The sequence below is a fragment of the Herpailurus yagouaroundi genome, unplaced genomic scaffold (genome assembly GCF_014898765.1).
Source record: "Herpailurus yagouaroundi ecotype Mexico unplaced genomic scaffold, PumYag 180, whole genome shotgun sequence".
Taxonomy (NCBI): domain Eukaryota; kingdom Metazoa; phylum Chordata; class Mammalia; order Carnivora; family Felidae; genus Herpailurus; species Herpailurus yagouaroundi.
This window is the reverse complement of record NW_024412411.1, coordinates 14728842-14746256: the sequence shown is the minus strand read 5'-3', so window position 1 is coordinate 14746256 and position 17415 is coordinate 14728842. Positions and strand designations below refer to the sequence as shown.

Here is a 17415-nt window from a genome sequence, read left to right as displayed (position 1 = left end):
CAACATCTGTCCTCCTTTCCAGAATATAAACTCTCTGAGGGCAGGGACTGAGTATACTATAGAACTTTTGGAACATACAGATTCCTCTTCCTAAATTGTTATCTGGGCCTGTGGTGGATACTGCCATTACAAAGGGAAAGGAAGTTTCTCTCTGGCATTTTGAACTTAGACGAGGGTCCTGGTGCTTTCCAAGCTGGGTAGTCAACAAAAACCCATGGTCTGTGCAATGTCAGGTGAACCTTGTTCTACTGTGTCTTAAAGCTCCTTGTTGATACATTGTCAATGGCAAATCATCCCTTTTGTCGATTGTCATCCTTTTTTTTTAATATTTCAGTTTTTGGCCCAAGTATAAAATTTAAAATGAATTTCAGCTGCCCATTTCCCCAGCTCCTTTCTTTCTTCACTGTTTTCATCTTTTGGAATCCTGATATGCCAAGAAAATACAGATTAAAAGAGTGGTTCTGGCACATTTATCAAGACTGGAAAATGTGAAAAATTCAGTTTCAAATTTCCCTTCTTTGGCATTTCAGGCCCTGTGTGGTCTGACCCTGGTACTGTTTCCCCATTCGTACCCTATACTCTGGTTACCAGCCTTCTTTTTGAATCCCTTCATGGTTTCACAGCTCAGTACACTGGCCCAGAATTCCTGTTCCCATCTCTAATTCAGCCTTCAAGGTTCACCTCATGTTATTTGCTTCCTAAATCCCTGGGACCCCCATACTTGGTTTGTGCCTCCTTTATTCATTCTTCACATAGTACTTGCCTGAGGGTTAGTTGTGTGTGATAGTGCCTTCCTCACATGGCCCAGGATCTTGTGCTGGGGCTGGATAAAAATATTTTGTTCCTGTGGGTACCGTAAGTCCAAACTTGACTAGGAATGGCACATTATCATTAGGTCTGAACGTGAGATTAAAGGGTAGGGGGGAATGTCACATATAAGAAGTCTTTCCTTCTATCTCCTTCATTCTTTTTAAAAAAATTTTTTTAAATGTTTATTTATTTTAGAAAGAGGACAGAGCATGAGTGGGGGGTGGGGGCAGAGAAAGAGGGAAACACAGGATCCAAAGCAGGCTCCAGGCTCTGAGCTGTCAGCACAGAGCCCGATGGCGGGCTCAAACTCATGAACCACAAGATTGTAACCTGAGCCGAAGTCAGGTGCTTAACTGACTGAGCCACCCAGGCGCCCCTATCTCCTTCATTCTTAATTTGAGGTCACCACATTAGTCATGGGAAATATAAGCTGTCAGTCACATGAGCCTGGGACTGGAGGAGGAGAATGGAGTAGCAAAATGGCTTCTACCTTTGGAATAATCCTCACGAAAGTGAAAGTTTTGTGTCTTGAAGGTGCTTGTTAGTTTTAATTTTTCAGTTGTTCCTCTAAGAAAAAATAAACCTATGATTGGATAACAAACTAACATATTCTTTCTTATTCCATCTTTATCCTTTTTTTGTTCACTTATTTATAGGGTCATGTCATTTATTAATTTTATTTATTCATTCAACTCATATTTTTAAAATGTGTTCATTTTTGAGAAAGAGAGAAAGCTCACATGTGTGTAAGTAGGGGAGGGGGAGTGAGAGAGAGACAGAGAGAGAATAAATATCCCAAGCAGGCTTCACACTCAGAATGGAGTCTGACTTGGGTCTCGATCCCACCACCATGAGATCATGACCTGAGCTGAAATCAAGAGTCGGACACTCAACCAACTGAACCACCCAGGTGCCCCTCAAACAGCAACTTAAAAGGAAAATATGTTTCTGCCTGAGTCTCCTTTATTGAGGGGAAGATGAGCTTCCTTCCTTCTCGACTGTTCCTCACATGATGTTGTCTAAGCTTTTCATGATCTTGCTTTACCTACATGGTCCCACTGGATCTCTCTGCCCACCCAGCAAGGCAGGTCTTTTCTGCATTGTGCAGATAACATTTTGCTCAAGGAGTTAAATAATTTGTCTATAGTCACTCAACCAGAAGGTAATTTGAACCCAGGCCTGGAAGATTCTAAAGCCACTCTTTTTCATCTTTCTCTATATCACCACCCCCCTTATTTTCAGAGATATCACATAGCTAGTCAGGGACAAAGATGAAACTAGACCCCAGGTTTCCTGATTCCCAGTCCCGTTTGGTTTCACCATGCGTTCCTCCTTCTGTACATTCTGTTTCCTTCTTTGTGCCTATGAGCAATGTGCATTGACCCTCAAAGCAGGACATGTTCCTCTATGCACAACTCATAGGAATAGGAAAATGATTGGGCCCTTTGGATCTGTTTTATGGATAGACATGGAAAGGAGCACAAGCACAGGGTAGAGGGAAAAAGGCACCTGTGTCAACAGGTAGTGTTTATAACATGGCCACAAGCCTCTTAGGATGATGGAGATCCCAGGAACCAGAAACTTACTAAAAGAACCTACCTTTATGTGTTTAAACTCAATCAGAATGTTTTGTTATAGACTTACATAGAGATGTGTTTATATGAAAAGCAAATTTTGTCTACAGCACTGTCCAGAAACAATGCTACGTGAATATTTTCTTGTTTCTGCGTGGTCAGGGCTTTTATCACTCTATTGAAAAGACGCAAATTACTCAACTTAATATGTTGCCTAAATTTGACTTCTTGAGGGGAAAGCATAATTCATTGCCTTATGACTGGTTCAAAGTTACTGCTCAAAAAATTTGAGTTGAAGCGTGCCTGAGTGGCTCAGTCGGTTAGGCATCCGACTTTTGCTCAAGTGATGATCTCACGGTTCCTGAGTTCGAGCCTCGTGTCAGGCTCTGTGCCTGCTTGGGATTCTCTCTCCCTTTCTCTCTCTCTCTCTCTCTCTCTCTCTCTCTCTCCCTCCCTCCCTCCCTCCCTCCCTCCCTCCCTCCCTCTCTCCCTCCCTCTCTCCCTCTCTTCCCTCCCTCCCTCTCTCGCTCTCTCCCTCTCTCCCTCTCTCCCTCCCCTGCTTACCTGCTCCCTTTCTCTCTCTCAAAATAAATAAATAAACTTAAAAATATATAATTGCTGTGTGAAAGGGAGAATGAGCTGAGGGGGCCAGGGGAAATTGGAGGCAAAGGGTGAAAATTAGGGGCAAGTTCAACCATAGTTCAAACTAAGCCTGAAAAGTGGAGCAACCCCGTAGGGGAATTAGGGCTTTGGGCATGCATGTGGTGGGGTGGCCTGCAGGTCTGATGACACCAGTTTGGTATGCAGGGGGGAGATTGTTGCAGTGGGTGGGAAGTGATCAAGTGTTCTCTAATTGTCCCACTTCAGTTGTTCATTCCTAGGCATCTTCTGAACCATCTGTGGATTATTCCATTTATTCCTTGATGCCACTATGATCTAGGAAGTTTACAAAACATTTGGTTTTATGTATAATGGTTTGTCACTGCTGGGGGTGAGTCCCTTAATTGATCAGGGCTGTCCAGCGCTATTTTTCCTAACCCCACCGTATTGATTCCTACTCTCCTTCCGCCTCCCAGATTTTTCTCTCAAGTCTTCATTCTTGATGTCACAGGACTGTCAGAACAATTTGCTTCTCATCTGAAAACCTCATCATGTGAGAGTCACTACTTACTTGAGGTTTCCTCCCCTTCCTTGGGGTCTGCAGGCTTTGGTGCAACACCAGTCATCTGGGGAAGGAAGAGATGGTATATGTGTCTGCCTTTGCAGCAGAGTGTGGTTGGAGAACAAATGCCGTTGATAATCAGGCTTTAACCTGGGTTTGGTCAGGCAGAATGATTGGGATTAGGGCTGTAAGTCTAACTCTTCTTCTTGCTGTGATTACCAGCAAGCATCAACTGTTTGGGGTCTTGGTTTCCCTGTCTAGCTTAACTTTGGACCCTTGACAAGGAGTAGTGGCTTTTGTAGATGTGGCATAGCAGGGCTGACACATGAAAAACTTGAATTAAGCCCAGTCTGCATTTGGAGCCTGTAAATTTCCCTTTCATGTTGCTGCTGTCTTTTTTTTTCTTTTAATGTTTATTTATTTATTTATTTATTTATTTATTTATTATTTATTTATTTTTTTTGCTGCTGCTGCTCTTACTCTTGCTCACTCCTTATTTGTTCTCGATGGTGTCCTGCATTTTTATGAGAGCTTCACTCATTACTCTATGGAGAGTAATCTCCATAAGAAAGGGAAAGTAAGAATAAATATGCCCATCACATAGATGAGAAAACTGAGACCTGGGGAGGTCATGTAGTTTATTTAAACCACACAGTCATGTGAAAGACCTAGAGCTTGAAAGCTGTGAATAATATGGACTGGTTTTTCAATATGGCCCTAGAGCCAGCTTCATGTCAAGGAAGAAGGGGCAGCTCAGTCCTCTTCCATTTGTATTCATGTGTTGAGTATGTGAGTGCCTTGTGGATGCAAGGAACAGTGGCAGGTGCTAGGGACACAAAGCACTCAGATGCCCAGGCCTTGCTCATAAACTAGTGGAGGAAAAACATGAGCGGATAGGGATCCCAGATGGTGTGGTAGATATCCTGACTCAGGAAGTCAGGTGCTATTGTAGCCCACAAGAGGGATGCCTAACCTGGCCTTGAGAGGTTAGGGAAGGCTTCTGTGCAATAAGTGACATCTAACTTGAGACGCAAATGTATTAGCTCAGGAAAGGTATTCCAGGAGGAAGGAACAGCATATTCAAAGGGGGCAAAAGTTGTGTGGCAATGGCCTAAGGAAGAAAGCTGGTGCTAGTTCATGTGGGGCCCACAGGCCGTGGTGGGGAGTTTGAGCATTAGCCCAGGGGCAATGGGAAGTTGTGAAGGGTTTTAAACCTGGCCATATGGCTTAGTCACATGTGACTTAGAAAAGTCACTCGGTAGGGGTGCCTGGGTGGCGCAGTCGGTTAAGCGTCCGACTTCAGCCAGGTCACGATCTCACAGTCCGTGAGTTCGAGCCCCGCGTCAGGCTCTGGGCTGATGGCTCAGAGCCTGGAGCCTGTTTCCGATTCTGTGTCTCCCTCTCTCTCTCTGCCCCTCCCCCATTCATGCTCTGTCTCTCTCTGTCCCAAAAATAAATAAACGTTGAAAAAAAAAAAAAAAGAAAAGAAAAGTTACTCGGCAGAATGACGAGGGTGAGTGGGAGGGAGGCCGAAGCTAAGGAAGACTTTATGCCTCACCCTGGGAGCTACTCCTGTGAACACATAGAGAATCCCTGTTGTTGGATTTCATCCCTCCCAATTTGCCCCCATTGCACTGAAGTTGCCCCCATTGCTGACTGCCAGCTGAGGGCCAGTGATTTTTTTTTTTATGCTTAAGCAGAGAATGAGAGTCCACATTCAGACAGAAGAGTTTTGTTGTGCTTCCCAGTTTGAAGAATCTGTGGCTGGGAGAATTAAGGGAGAGTTCAGTATCGGGGCAGCTTAATCTGACAAAGCTGTTGACAGCTACCAGCCCCACCACACACAGGCTTGGTGGCCAACACCTCTCTGAGCCTTACTCTCCTCATCTAAACACACAGATCCCAAATCACCAGCCTCAGATCTTTGTGGGGATCCAATGAGATGATATATGTCAAGTGCCAGGTGTTTACGCATACCCTGTAAATACTTGATTCTCCTTCTTTCTGCCTTTCCTCAGTGCTGCTCCATCTCAGAGTGAAAGCCAGAAGTCATATAGTGCTAATGCAAAGCAGAATACCATCCGATATACTTCCTTTCTGACCTTCCCCATCCTGTCCTCCTCTTGGCACACTCTGGTGTCCTGGCACCAGCTTCCTTGTTCTCTGAACACTCCAGACACACTGCCACCTCAGGAGCCTCTGCTACCAGCGTGGCTTGTTTCCTCACCTCTGTCAAGTTTTTGTTCAGATGCCATCTTCTCAGCAAGACCAACCTTAATCACTCTCTTTAAAACTCCAGCTCCCCCCTTCCCTTCTCTGCTATCACCTTGTTACATAATTTAATTACCTAGGCCTTTTTCGTTTTATCGTTGTCTCCTCTAAGTGCCATGTAAGTTCCACGGGACACGAAGTTTTTGTCTGTCTTACTTATTGCTCTATTTAGTGCCAGACACATAATAGGCTCTCAATAAGTGTTTGTTGAATGAATGAATTAAATGCTTGATTAGCTCCCATGGTAGAGACCATCCAGAATACTGGGAATTGAGAAAGCACCTGGCATTGAAGAGTCTTGATTGCCATCCAAGAGCTTTAATGCTGTCTTACCCAGTTAGGAGTCGAAGGTTCCAGCCCTTCACTCCTTTGTCTGTGAAATGGAGACTTTGCTCTTTGTCTCACTAACAGTCCATTCTTAGGAAAAAACCTTTAACCCTTAGAAGCTCTTACACAGAAGCACTGGTTAGCTTGTACATGAAGGTGTGGAAACCAGCATTTCCTCCTTTAGCAACGCTGCCAATTACCACTGTTGGACAACCTGAGTTGTTTTTCTCCTTTGTCCTCTTCCTGTCCCCCACTTATTGATTTAAAAACAGTCTCTTATCGAACCATATGGCAGTGTTCATGGTTCTCAGAATGTGGCCTGAATTCATTTCCTTGGTAGCCTGTGAGATCTAAGGAAGTTCCTATGCATGAAAGAAGCTATTCTGCATGAAAGGATAGCCATCCCCTGGCAAACTTGTATTTTTTGGATTAGGTTCATTCATTTACTTATTCACATTCAGAGACTCACAGTCAAATGGGAATGGCTGAAGGAAGACACATAGTTACAACAGTCAAAGTGTATATATGGAGAAGAAAGTTTTTGTATTAGTTAGGCTCCTGCTACAGAAGTGTTCTAGAACAATGCCAGACTTGAGTGGCTTCCAACAACAAATATTTATTTCTTCCCATATCGCCAGGTCAGCTGGGATTGCTTAAGGTGGGTCAGGTTCTAGTTTGTCCCAATACCTCCTTTTCTGGGACCCAGACTGAAAGGGCAGTAGCTTACCTGTGGCAGCTCTTCTTGTAGCCCATGGCAGGACTGTAAGAAGCCAAGCCAAACCACATGAGCATCTACAGTCAGGCTTGTATGGCATTTGTAACATTCCATGGACCAAAGTCACAGGTCAAGCCCAACATTAGGAAGGTAGGGATGAATACTCTGCTTACTCTAACGGCAACATGGTTGCATGGCTATTTCAGGGAGGGAGTGAAGAGTTAGGAGCCATAAGTGAATCTACTTTTAACTCTGGCTGTGGAAATTAGGGAAGGCTTCCTGGAACTGGTAACTTTCACCCTGAAGGATGAGTAGTCTCCAAGATGAACAAGTAGGCTCTAACCTGTACAAATGAGTGCAAATTTTAAAAAGAGAGAAGAAAGTAGTGTCTTAATGTTTATTTTTGAGTAGTCACTGTGGGCAATATGAAGAGAGCTACAGGAATTTAAAACAAAGGTCATCAGAGTATCTGTCCATGAAGTCCACACCTCATGGGGAAGTTGGGAAGGAAACATAATACAAAAGAGAAAAGGAAACTATATAATCAAGGACACTCTTATTCAGAGGGATAGAACAAAAGTGTGAACTCAGAAAGGAAGCTAGAATGTATTTTCAGTAGCTATTTTTGGTAGAGGATGCAAGATATGTGCTGTTTTCTGTTCACGTTTCACTTAGTCTTTACAACCTCTGAGGGCTGTCCTATGGGGAAGTCAGCGCGGATGAGAAGAAATCTGAGTCGCAGAGTGGGAGCTCGCTTGCTAAAGTGGCAGAAGGGGCGCTTCTCAGCAGTTCTATTTTGCCAAAGCGAAGAACTTACTCATAAAAAGTACTCAGGCGTGTACACACTCTATTTTATTCTTCAGTGAGACTTCTTTAAAACTTACCGAACACCTGGTTTTCAGTGTCTACCGTATGTATAGCGCGGTGTTTGTTAAAGGGCCCCAATCCTGAAGTAGGTGGCTTCTGAAATCCCAGACGGCTATGGAATTCTTCGTGTCACCTTCCCATTGCACGTGGGTTTGAATTGCCTCAAAGAAAATAGGATTCTTACCCAGAGTCCTATTTAAAATTCTCATTTTGGATGGGGGATGGAGGTTGAAATTCTGCATCTCCCTTTCCCCAGTTTATGTACACACACATCACAGGTATTTTCTCCTCAGAAATGAAGAGAGACAAGCTTGGTGAGTTGCTCTAGACTCAGCAAAGTTAGAGGTGGGACTGGGTGAAGAATAACAATTTCCACTCTTGCGCGAAGTACCCTAACCTGATACTAGCTCACTACCTGTCATTACAGAGCACAGATATATTCTGGTGCAACATTCCTACTCATGAAGATGTGAGCATTTGTGAATTTTTACGTCTAGTTTCTTATCCATAATCACTTGACAGCTGATCACGTCTTCCTGGTCTTATGGACCTTGAGCGTGACTTTTTAGCCTAGCATCCCATGAGTTTGTAGAGAGAGAACCAGCTCCTTTTGGCGACCATTCCTTTGCTCAGTCAGTTGTCAAATGTCGATCGGCATTTTGTGTGCTCTCCATCTTGGCAGTCTGGAGTTGAGTTGAAGCATGTTTCATGACCCATTTGCTCAGGAAGCTGGCAGAACTGGTTTCCCTGATCTCAGAGACCATCTCACATGGTCATTTTCTTTCCCCAGGCATGTTTTAAATCTTGTAATAATGAGCAATGCTTGTAGGAACTGCCTCTCACTGTCTGGTGTTTACTGTCTCATGATTCCCCAGGTAGGTGATGCTCGGATCTTGCTGCCTTTCCTCAAGTCGATGATCTGGATGGAAGGAGAATCAGTTGTGTCTAAAACTGGTCCAGAGTGGGAGTGTGAGGAGGAATGCCACCGTAGGAACAAGTGACCTGTCTGGCAAGGAATTCAGCGTCCTTCTGAGAGCCTCTTCTCCACCTTGTCCCACAGGCCACCACTTCCTCGCTGAAGAGGGTACGGAGGATTTTGCAATCAGTCACCTAAAACTTTAGCTGAGCCAACACACAAGACTTTTGTTGCAGAACTGAACAAGATATTATTTCACTTAATTTTTGTGTCTTTTAATCATTTGAACTACAGTCATAGTTGTTTTGCTTTGAGAATTGTAAGCCGGATTTGTTGCTATTATCTTTGTGTATGCGTCTCAAAATGATTGACTTGAGCTTCCTGACCGAGGAGGAGCAAGAAGCCATCATGAAGGTTCTGCAGAGGGACGCTGCTCTGAAGAGAGTGGAAGAGGAGAGAGTCAGGTAAGGGGCCAGGAGGTCCTCGGGCATGGGGGAAGGAGGGACAGTCTGTCAGAAGATGGGACACCTCTTTTTCTCAGGCATAAGTGGTAGTTCTGACTTGGAGCCTGAACTTACAGGTTCCAATTTTAGGTTTACTTCCAGGATGGGACTTTTTTCCTTCTTAGTGTCTCTTAATTCCTAATTCCTTAGGACTTTTGCCAGAAATAGTCTTAATAAACTAAACCCCTTTAATTTATTAAATATTGAATTTAAAATGAAGTATATACAAACACATACATACATCTACATCTGTATATTTGAATGTGTGCATATTTATAGCCACTTTTTTAAAAAAAGGAATCATGGACAAAATTAGAATTTTTTTTTAATTCCTAAGATTTTTAAAAGAAAATAAATTGAGAAGTAGCTCACATTTCTGCATACCTTCAGAAATGTTTGAATTGGTTTCAGCAGCCGTTGAAATTGGCTCTCACTGAGCCAGTTTTTCATTTGTGTCTCACAAGAAGGAATGGCAACTTTGACACACTATTCTTGCTGAAAGGAACCCAGATGTTCCATGTAACCATTCCTACTGCTTTCCACTCACCTGCGGGGTAGATGGAGCATGAGGCCAGGATATCAAAGATGTGGGCTTGAGCCCAGCTCGAGCCATCTGTCACCTGTGTAACCTTGGGCTTTGAAGACAGTGAAAGGCTTCCCGAGTGTAGGTTAATAGTATTAACTGCATAATCACTGTCCCAGGAGTTACCCAAAAGGAGCATAAGCCATGTTCTTATTTCCTGGGACACAGGATCATGAATAATGGATTTATTTGAACGATATTTTGACCCTAACTGAATGTGTATACTTTGTGAACATGCTGAAATTCACTACAAGCACTCCAGAGTATCTGATTATGGCTACTCATAGTAAGATCTCACAGACAGACAGTGCTTCACAAAGTAACAAATGACTCACAAATGACAGTGATGAACAGATTGCAAAGGGCATTTTTCTGAGCCCAAACATTCTTTTGCAGTTGGCAGTGGGTCACGGTGGGATACAACTATGCCTACTTGATGTGTGAGGAAGTTGGCACGGGTCGGGTGACTTGCTCAAGCTCATACAACCCATAGGTGTCAGGATTGAGAGTCACGTTCTGGTCTTTAGGTACTCATGCACTAACTCCACCTCCCCTCCCTGAGAAGACAATTGCAGACAGGCCATCCTGGCACTTGGCTGTGGTTAAGAGGGCAGCTGTTTTGCCTTGAGGTAGGAAGGGCACAGAGCTATGATGGTAACAGATACTGGAGTGTGAGAATGGGGTTCTTTACCTGGCATGTGCCTCCCCACAAGTCACCTGTAGTGCTCTGTGCACCTGGAAGGGGCGCTTTTCTCCATTCTCAGCAAGTGAGGTGCTGTGAGCATTTTATTTTATGGGGGAGGGGGGCAGGGGATTTACACCAATCTGCCCTCAGAGCCTTTTGGTAGCACTAATTCTTTACCCATTACAGTTTATAAAGCCCCTTCATGAATGGTATCCTATGTTTCTTCACAACAACCCTGAGATTTGGCAAGGTAGGACTGTTAAACCCATTTTGAAAATAAGGAGTGAGGGCAACACAGAGAAAATATTAGCTGATTCTGTTTTTTTTTTTTAATCCTTATCTATTTTTGAGAGACAGAGAGAGAGGGAGAGAGTGAGCGAGCGAGCAGGGGAGGGGCAGAGAGAGAGGGAGACACCAAATCTGAAGCAGGCTCTGGGCTCTGAGCTGTCAGCCCAGAGCCCGATGCAGGGCTTGAACTCACGGACCATGAGATCATGACCTGAGCCAAAGTCAGACGCTTAACCGACTGAGCCACCCAGGTACCCCAATATTAGCTGATTCTTTTTAAAATATTTTTTTAAATGTTTGTTTATTTTTGAGACAGAGGCAGTGCATGAGCAGGGGAGGGGTATAGAGAGAGGGAGACACAGAATCCGAGGCACCAATGTTAGCTGATTCTTAAAGCATAGTGGGAATTCCTTTATCCTCTCAGAAGACAAGACAGAGAGACTTGGAAAGAAAGCACAGGAGCAAAGGCTGCACTGGGCCCCTCTTCCTACATCAGGATATGGGGACTGTGAAAACCAGATCGCTGAACACCTTTGACTCTAAATGTTCTTGGCCCCTGGGATTGCAGGCTGCTGAGACTTCTGCATAGTTGTGTGTTTCTGTGTGAGTGGAGTGGAGGTGTTTCATAGACATCTGCAGTGGCTGATGGAAAAATCCTCAAAACATGCAAAGTTCTGTCTGGAGCTGGGCTTGGTAAGGGGTGTGAGCATATCCTCTGGTACCAGCCAGTCTACAGCTGCAGCAACAATGCAATGAGTCCCTTGGTAGTGATGAGTTTGCAGATGCCCCTTCCATTCGCCATTTCTGAGGGTGCCCCAGCAGCTGCCACTTTTGTAAACTGATAGGAAGAAGTCTTGGGGTGGCAAAAAATCAAGTGTCAGTCAGGCCTTGTATACCACCACCATTCTGGGGGAGTTTTGAGTTAGACATCAAGCACCTGATGTTGACTTGGCCACAGATAGGTCTAGGACTCTGCTCCTGGGGAGGAGTGATGGTTTACAGCCGGGTGGGGGTGGGGGGCAGGGGGCGGCAGGTGAGCATGAGGCCGATAGTCTGAAGACCCTGGAAGAGGCCCAGCCCATAGCCTGGCCTGCTTCATGTAAAGAGAATCGTGCTGTGGCCCCTTCTTTGATTTAGAGGTAAAGGGACTTGTGGGTATTGGTCTGAGGCTGTTCTGCTTCTGGGCTGGTGGAATTAGATCTCTGGTCTCTGAAAATGCTATTCCATGGGGTTTTGCTTTTCAGCTCCTTTGCTCTTCTCCAGCTGTTTGTCTTTGACTCTTCTGTCAGCCTTCCATATAGCCTGATAGCTCTGAAAAGGAGCTTTTTTGGTCCATATTGGTTACTTTACAGACAAAGAAGGTAAAGCCCAGAGAGGGGAAGTGACTTGCCCAGGGTCACACAGCTAGTCATTGCCAAAGCTATGGTAAGAAAAGCTCTTGGTACAGTGCTATTCCCTCCCTCTATCCCATGTTGGTATTATTGCCCTTTGCAATTTGTTAAGCACTGTCATTTGTTAATCATTTGTTAATTTGTGAAGCACTGTCTATCTATGAATTATTATTTGTAGCCATAATCAGATACTCTGGAGTGCTTGAAGTGAAGTTCAGTATGTTCATAAAGCATCCGTGTTCAATTGGGGTCAAAATTGTTGGTATTATTCTTTCAGAAGAATAGGGAAGAACTCCCCTGCTTAACCTTGGAGTCAAAACTGACATGAGTTTCAATCCTCTCCTTACCACTAACCAACCATACCTCATTGGACAAGTTATTTAACCTTTCGGAGCCTTAACCCAGAGACTGGGAGTGACCATAATACCAAACTCAAGGGATTAGAGTTGGGATTAAGTAAAATAATTCTTAATCTTCTTAGCTCATGAGAAGTGATGGATACATTTCGATTCCCTTATTCCCCACTCTGCTTTTACCTCTAAAATAGGTCAAAATTCTATGCTTGGTAGTCTGAGTCTTCAGGAGCAAATTACTCCTAAAACTCTCAATAATTTAATGCAGTGAAACTTAATTGAGCATCTATTAAGTATAAGGAACTACTCTGGACAATGATATGAAGAGAATTTTAGGGTCATGAAGACATGGTCCCAGCCCTCAAGGAATTGACTTTTGTCCATTTAATGGATTATCAGTTGCAAATTAAAAATCTCAGCTTTGTTTCCCTAACATGATTTTGCAGTTTCTGTCCTTCTCCTACTTGGAATGTGGCTTTAGAAACATAAATTATATAATTCTAATAATAACCTCGACAAGACATCATTAGAAAGACAATGGACTGGAGCACTGTTGCCCAGTAAGACCAGATGCTGCCTCAGAATCCTTTTCAGCATGGCTGTGAGATTTTGCGTTCAAACTGAAATCTGTTTGCCTTTCCTAATATATCCAGGGGTTCAAATTGTTTACCTCCAAGCTCATTCAAGACACTGTGGATGATTTCATGGATGAGAAAGATGAGTGTCACACAGGGAAAGTGTTCAGTTCTCAAATCCCTGTACCTGGTAGAGCATGGACTTGAACCCAAGGGAACATCCAGTGTGATGTCTCAGGATGCAGCTACAAGATAACAGTTCCAGGTGACTGTTGCCACCACAACTGTGTTTCATGCTGCCTCTCTGCCTACAGCCACAAGTGCTGGGCTCAGTCATTACCATGCATGTATACTCAGCATGCTTCCCTAACTACCAGCTAGAGCCATTTCACAGACCAGCAGTGAAGCAGACATTAGGATGGATTCTTTTTCTCTCCCTTTTCATTTTAAGAAACACCATCACACATACACATATGTAATTTTAGTCTCTTATGGTTTGGAAACGAGACACTTTAAAGATGGCGTTTCCTGTGCTTTGCGTCATACTGTCAGCAGGAAACCATTGCCCATGTGCGTCTGTACCCCACCAACACCACACCCCCACCCCTGTGCATACATAACCACATCTACGGTGATGGGCGTTCTTGCCATAGATAACATCTCAACCGCGACCACATCTTATGATTCTTAGCTGCTCCCCTAAGACCTAGTTTTTTAAGGGAAGGCAGTTGGCATTGAAGAACTGCTTTTCAGGACCTCTGGGGTATTTTCTGTCAGTGCAAAGGGGAAAGGAACCAACATTTGTTAAGGAACTATATTGTATACTGAGCTTCACTTACATTTTCCCCTTTCATCTACATAACAGTGTAGCTAAACCTGCTTTACAGTGAGGAAATGAGGTAGAAGAGGTTAAGCGCCTGCAAGATTGAAGCCTTGCTCATCAAACTGCAAAGCCTGTGCTTCCTTCCCTCATGCTGTGCTGCCTCAGCAGATTGTGTGGATTTATGATGTGTCCATGGCACAGGGACACATGTTTCCTCTCATTTTCTGCATGGAGCATTTGCAATTTATTTCATTTTTGCATGTGTTAGTTTTCACATTCTCTATCAAAGGTTGAATTCCCTTGTAGAAAAAGTGAAGCGTGATGACCATCTTAGCAAAATCATGTTTGGCTTTCTCAGGTAGGATGGAGTAGCAGAAACAGTGTTGGCCAGGAGTCTGGATGGCTTCTGGTCCTGGCTCTGTGTGACCTTGGGCAAACCTTCTAACCTCTCTGGCCTCAGACTACTTTCCAATCACATAGTCTAACTGCCTTGTCCAAAATATACTGAGGAGTTAAAAAAAAAAAAAAAAAGTGCCTGGGAGTGGGCCAGTGGGCCTTTCTGGACAGACTGCTGTTTCTTGTCCAGTTGACTAGATAACATCATGAAAGTCCCGCCTGTGAAGGTAAGCCTTTGCCTAATGATGAATCACTGGAAGCTGGGGTGCGTTGTGTGAATACAAAGGGGAGCAGGGGATCGGCTGAGGGAAATACTGAGGCTGGACTGGAGGGTGTCACTGCTTTTCCAACTTTCCTCTGGAAGTGCTCACACTCTGCAACACAGGAGTTGAGACTGGTGCTTAGGGCTGTAGATTGAATTTTTTATGCACAATTCCAAGCATCTGGCTAATACATGATAGGGGATTAATGAATTAATGAATGAACAAATGAATAGATATGGCCTTCAGCACGCAGAGGAGGCAAGATGGCTGTCTTTTACAATTCACTAAATTCTTTGTACATCATGGTGAAATTGTAAGTATTAAATGAGATGATAGGTGATGCATGTTAAGTGCCAAGCATGGGGCCCAGTACAAAACGCATGCTTTATATGTATTAGCCAGAGGAGGGGGGCATGAGGGGCATATTCTGCCTGGAAGGCCAGCAGAACAGTGTGCTTCATGGGCTGAGTGCTTTTCTTCTACCTTCACCTCTGCCCACCAGCCCAGCAGGGTTTAGTGGGCATCTTCTCTATCCTCAGCTCTCTGCTAAGCACAATGTGCATGTGTGGAGAGGATGATAAGCAATGAAAACTGTGATCCGAAAAATTTATCTTTTTCTCATTTCAACTCAATGGTATAAAAATTAGAGAATCAAATGCCATTTTTGTTGGTACAATTAGAGTTGATGAAAAATGAGACATCAACCCGGCTGATAGAGAAGATTTTAATAGCATCATCTAGATGGTGGAATTTTTGTTTAATGATCCTACATCTTTGTAAAACTCGGGATTCAATGTCACATATATGTATTCATCTATAGGATATTCCAAATGACTAAGATAGAAAAGGAAACTGATTAAACCTAGCAGTGATTATCATGTTAGGAAAGACATAATTGGCACTTAATGAATTTGAAAATTTTCGTACTCTTTTGCCACGTAAGCCACAAACTCACCCCTCGTTCTATAATGTAATGGCTACCAGCCTTTCCAGGGGCAAATGTGTTTGAGTGAGCCTGACTCACACGGTGTGTGTTCATTGCACACTGAAAGTTTAGCATGATTAGGGCTTACAGACAGTCATTCAGGCAGGAGCAGAGTAAGAGTTGCACGAGGATGACTACAGAGTACGTTTCAGCTGAACAACAAAAATAAGTAAATAAATAACCTGAAGAGGAGTTGAGAGTTGTTATGCTATGAGGGTTTGTGGTCTCTTTCAACAGGATGATGGCTGATGCCATATTTCATCATGCTTTTTCCCATTTCCCCCAAGAGTGAGATGTCCTGCCTCATCAGGAGAAGTGAACCATACCCGCCACTGCCGTTGTATTGGGTATGGTTCACTTAAGCCCAGCAGTGACAGGATCTCTCTTATATGTTGCCTGACTCAGACTGGGGTGGCTGCTGAGCATTTATTTGTTCTTTATTCACTCAATTCACAGTTGTTGGGTATCAGCTCTGTGCCAGGCATGGTGCGAGGTGCTCGCATTACAAAGGTGATTAAGATGTAGTCCTCACCTACAAGGTGTTTGCAGAGTTCACAGAGTAGTGGGTGAGACAGATGTGCAAATAGATCATTGGAACATGATGTGGTCAGTGCTGTGGGAGCCTGGGGGAAGGGCAAGCTGCTCACATGTGTCTTGGCAATCAGGGAAGGCTTCCCCTGTGAGGTGGTGCATGAGCTGGATCTGAAGGATAAGGACCAATGTACTGCGAAGAGAAGTGAGGAAAGATATCCTGAGAGACTTCACATTTATTGGCCTCTTACCAAGATCTAGGCACTGTTAGGTGCTTTCTGGTAAACACCTCATTTAATCATCTTAGAAGTCCTACAGAGTAGATCTTACTTTCCTTCTCTTTACAAAGAGACTGTAGTGTCAAGGGGTTCAGTAACCTGCCCAGGTAGCATATAGGAAGGGTTAGAACAGGATTTGGACCTGTTTGGGAGAGTCTAAACCTTGTAATCTTTCTGCCAGGACTTTCTGCTTGTAATGTTTATGGAGATCAGAAAGAGAAGTTTGGGGAATAATAAGAAATCTAGAGTACTGGCGAGTAGAGTCTGGAGGTAAATGCTGGAAAATGAATCTGAAAAGGTAGTCTGAAGCCAGGTGGTCAGGGGCCTCATTTGATATTCCTTCACTCCACAAGCACTGAATAAATACCCACCGTTTTCCAGAGATACCAAACAAGGATATATAGAGTACAAGACCTGCTCCTAGGGGCTCACTTTGTAATCAGGGAATGCTAGAAGGACTTCTTTCTTCTGGAATTGAACTCAAACTTGGTCCTTTGGGAGGAGAAGCCAAAAAAGCTCCATCAGTAGCCCATGGAGGATTGCTTTGCCAAAAGCATCAGACAATTGGAAACCATTAGAAATGTTTGATAAGAACCATGACCTCCCTGGTGATTCAAAATCATAAAGTGATGACTGTTTCTGTCAGGGTTTGGTGATGTTTTATCGTAACTGGACATGTTTGGGATGGGGTCACTTCTTCCTAGGTAACTGGGAGAGGAGAGAAACTTCCAGCAGAGAGTTGAACTCTTGGGAGGAAGACACTCCAGGCACCCTTGGAGAGAGGACATGCACTTGCTAGAATCCCTCCTGTTTTCTCCACTCCTGGGCATGCCAGTGTGCAACCCTCACACACAGCCCTGCTGCCACCTCCTTGGTGTGGCCATCATACAATGTTCTCTGGCTAAGACATTTTGATTTGCTACTTAGGAAGGGTGCATATTAGCTTGAATGACAATCATAAACCCTCTTGGATTTATGTAGCACATTACCTCCCAAAAGTTCAAAGTCTGCTTAAGGCTTTAATACTTCTTTATTCTGTTGCCCTACTCTGGAGTTTGTGATTCTCATTTTAGTGAGATGGGTGGAGAGATGTAGAGATTAAGAGACTTGTCAGGTAGA

At 43.9% G+C, this 17415-nt stretch overlaps 1 protein-coding gene across 9 annotated transcripts in view; it reads left to right on the top strand.

Annotated features, from left to right (window-relative positions):
* Nucleotides 1-17415, top strand: part of SYTL2 (synaptotagmin like 2) — a 144007-nt gene that overhangs the window by 77205 nt on the left and 49387 nt on the right. For all 9 annotated transcript variants that reach the window (XM_040489520.1, XM_040489522.1, XM_040489521.1 and 6 more), the window contains one exon: nucleotides 8602-9106. In XM_040489520.1, the coding sequence (XP_040345454.1) occupies nucleotides 8994-9106 (113 nt within the window). In that variant the 5' untranslated portion in view covers nucleotides 8602-8993. The remainder of the gene's footprint in view (nucleotides 1-8601; nucleotides 9107-17415) is intronic.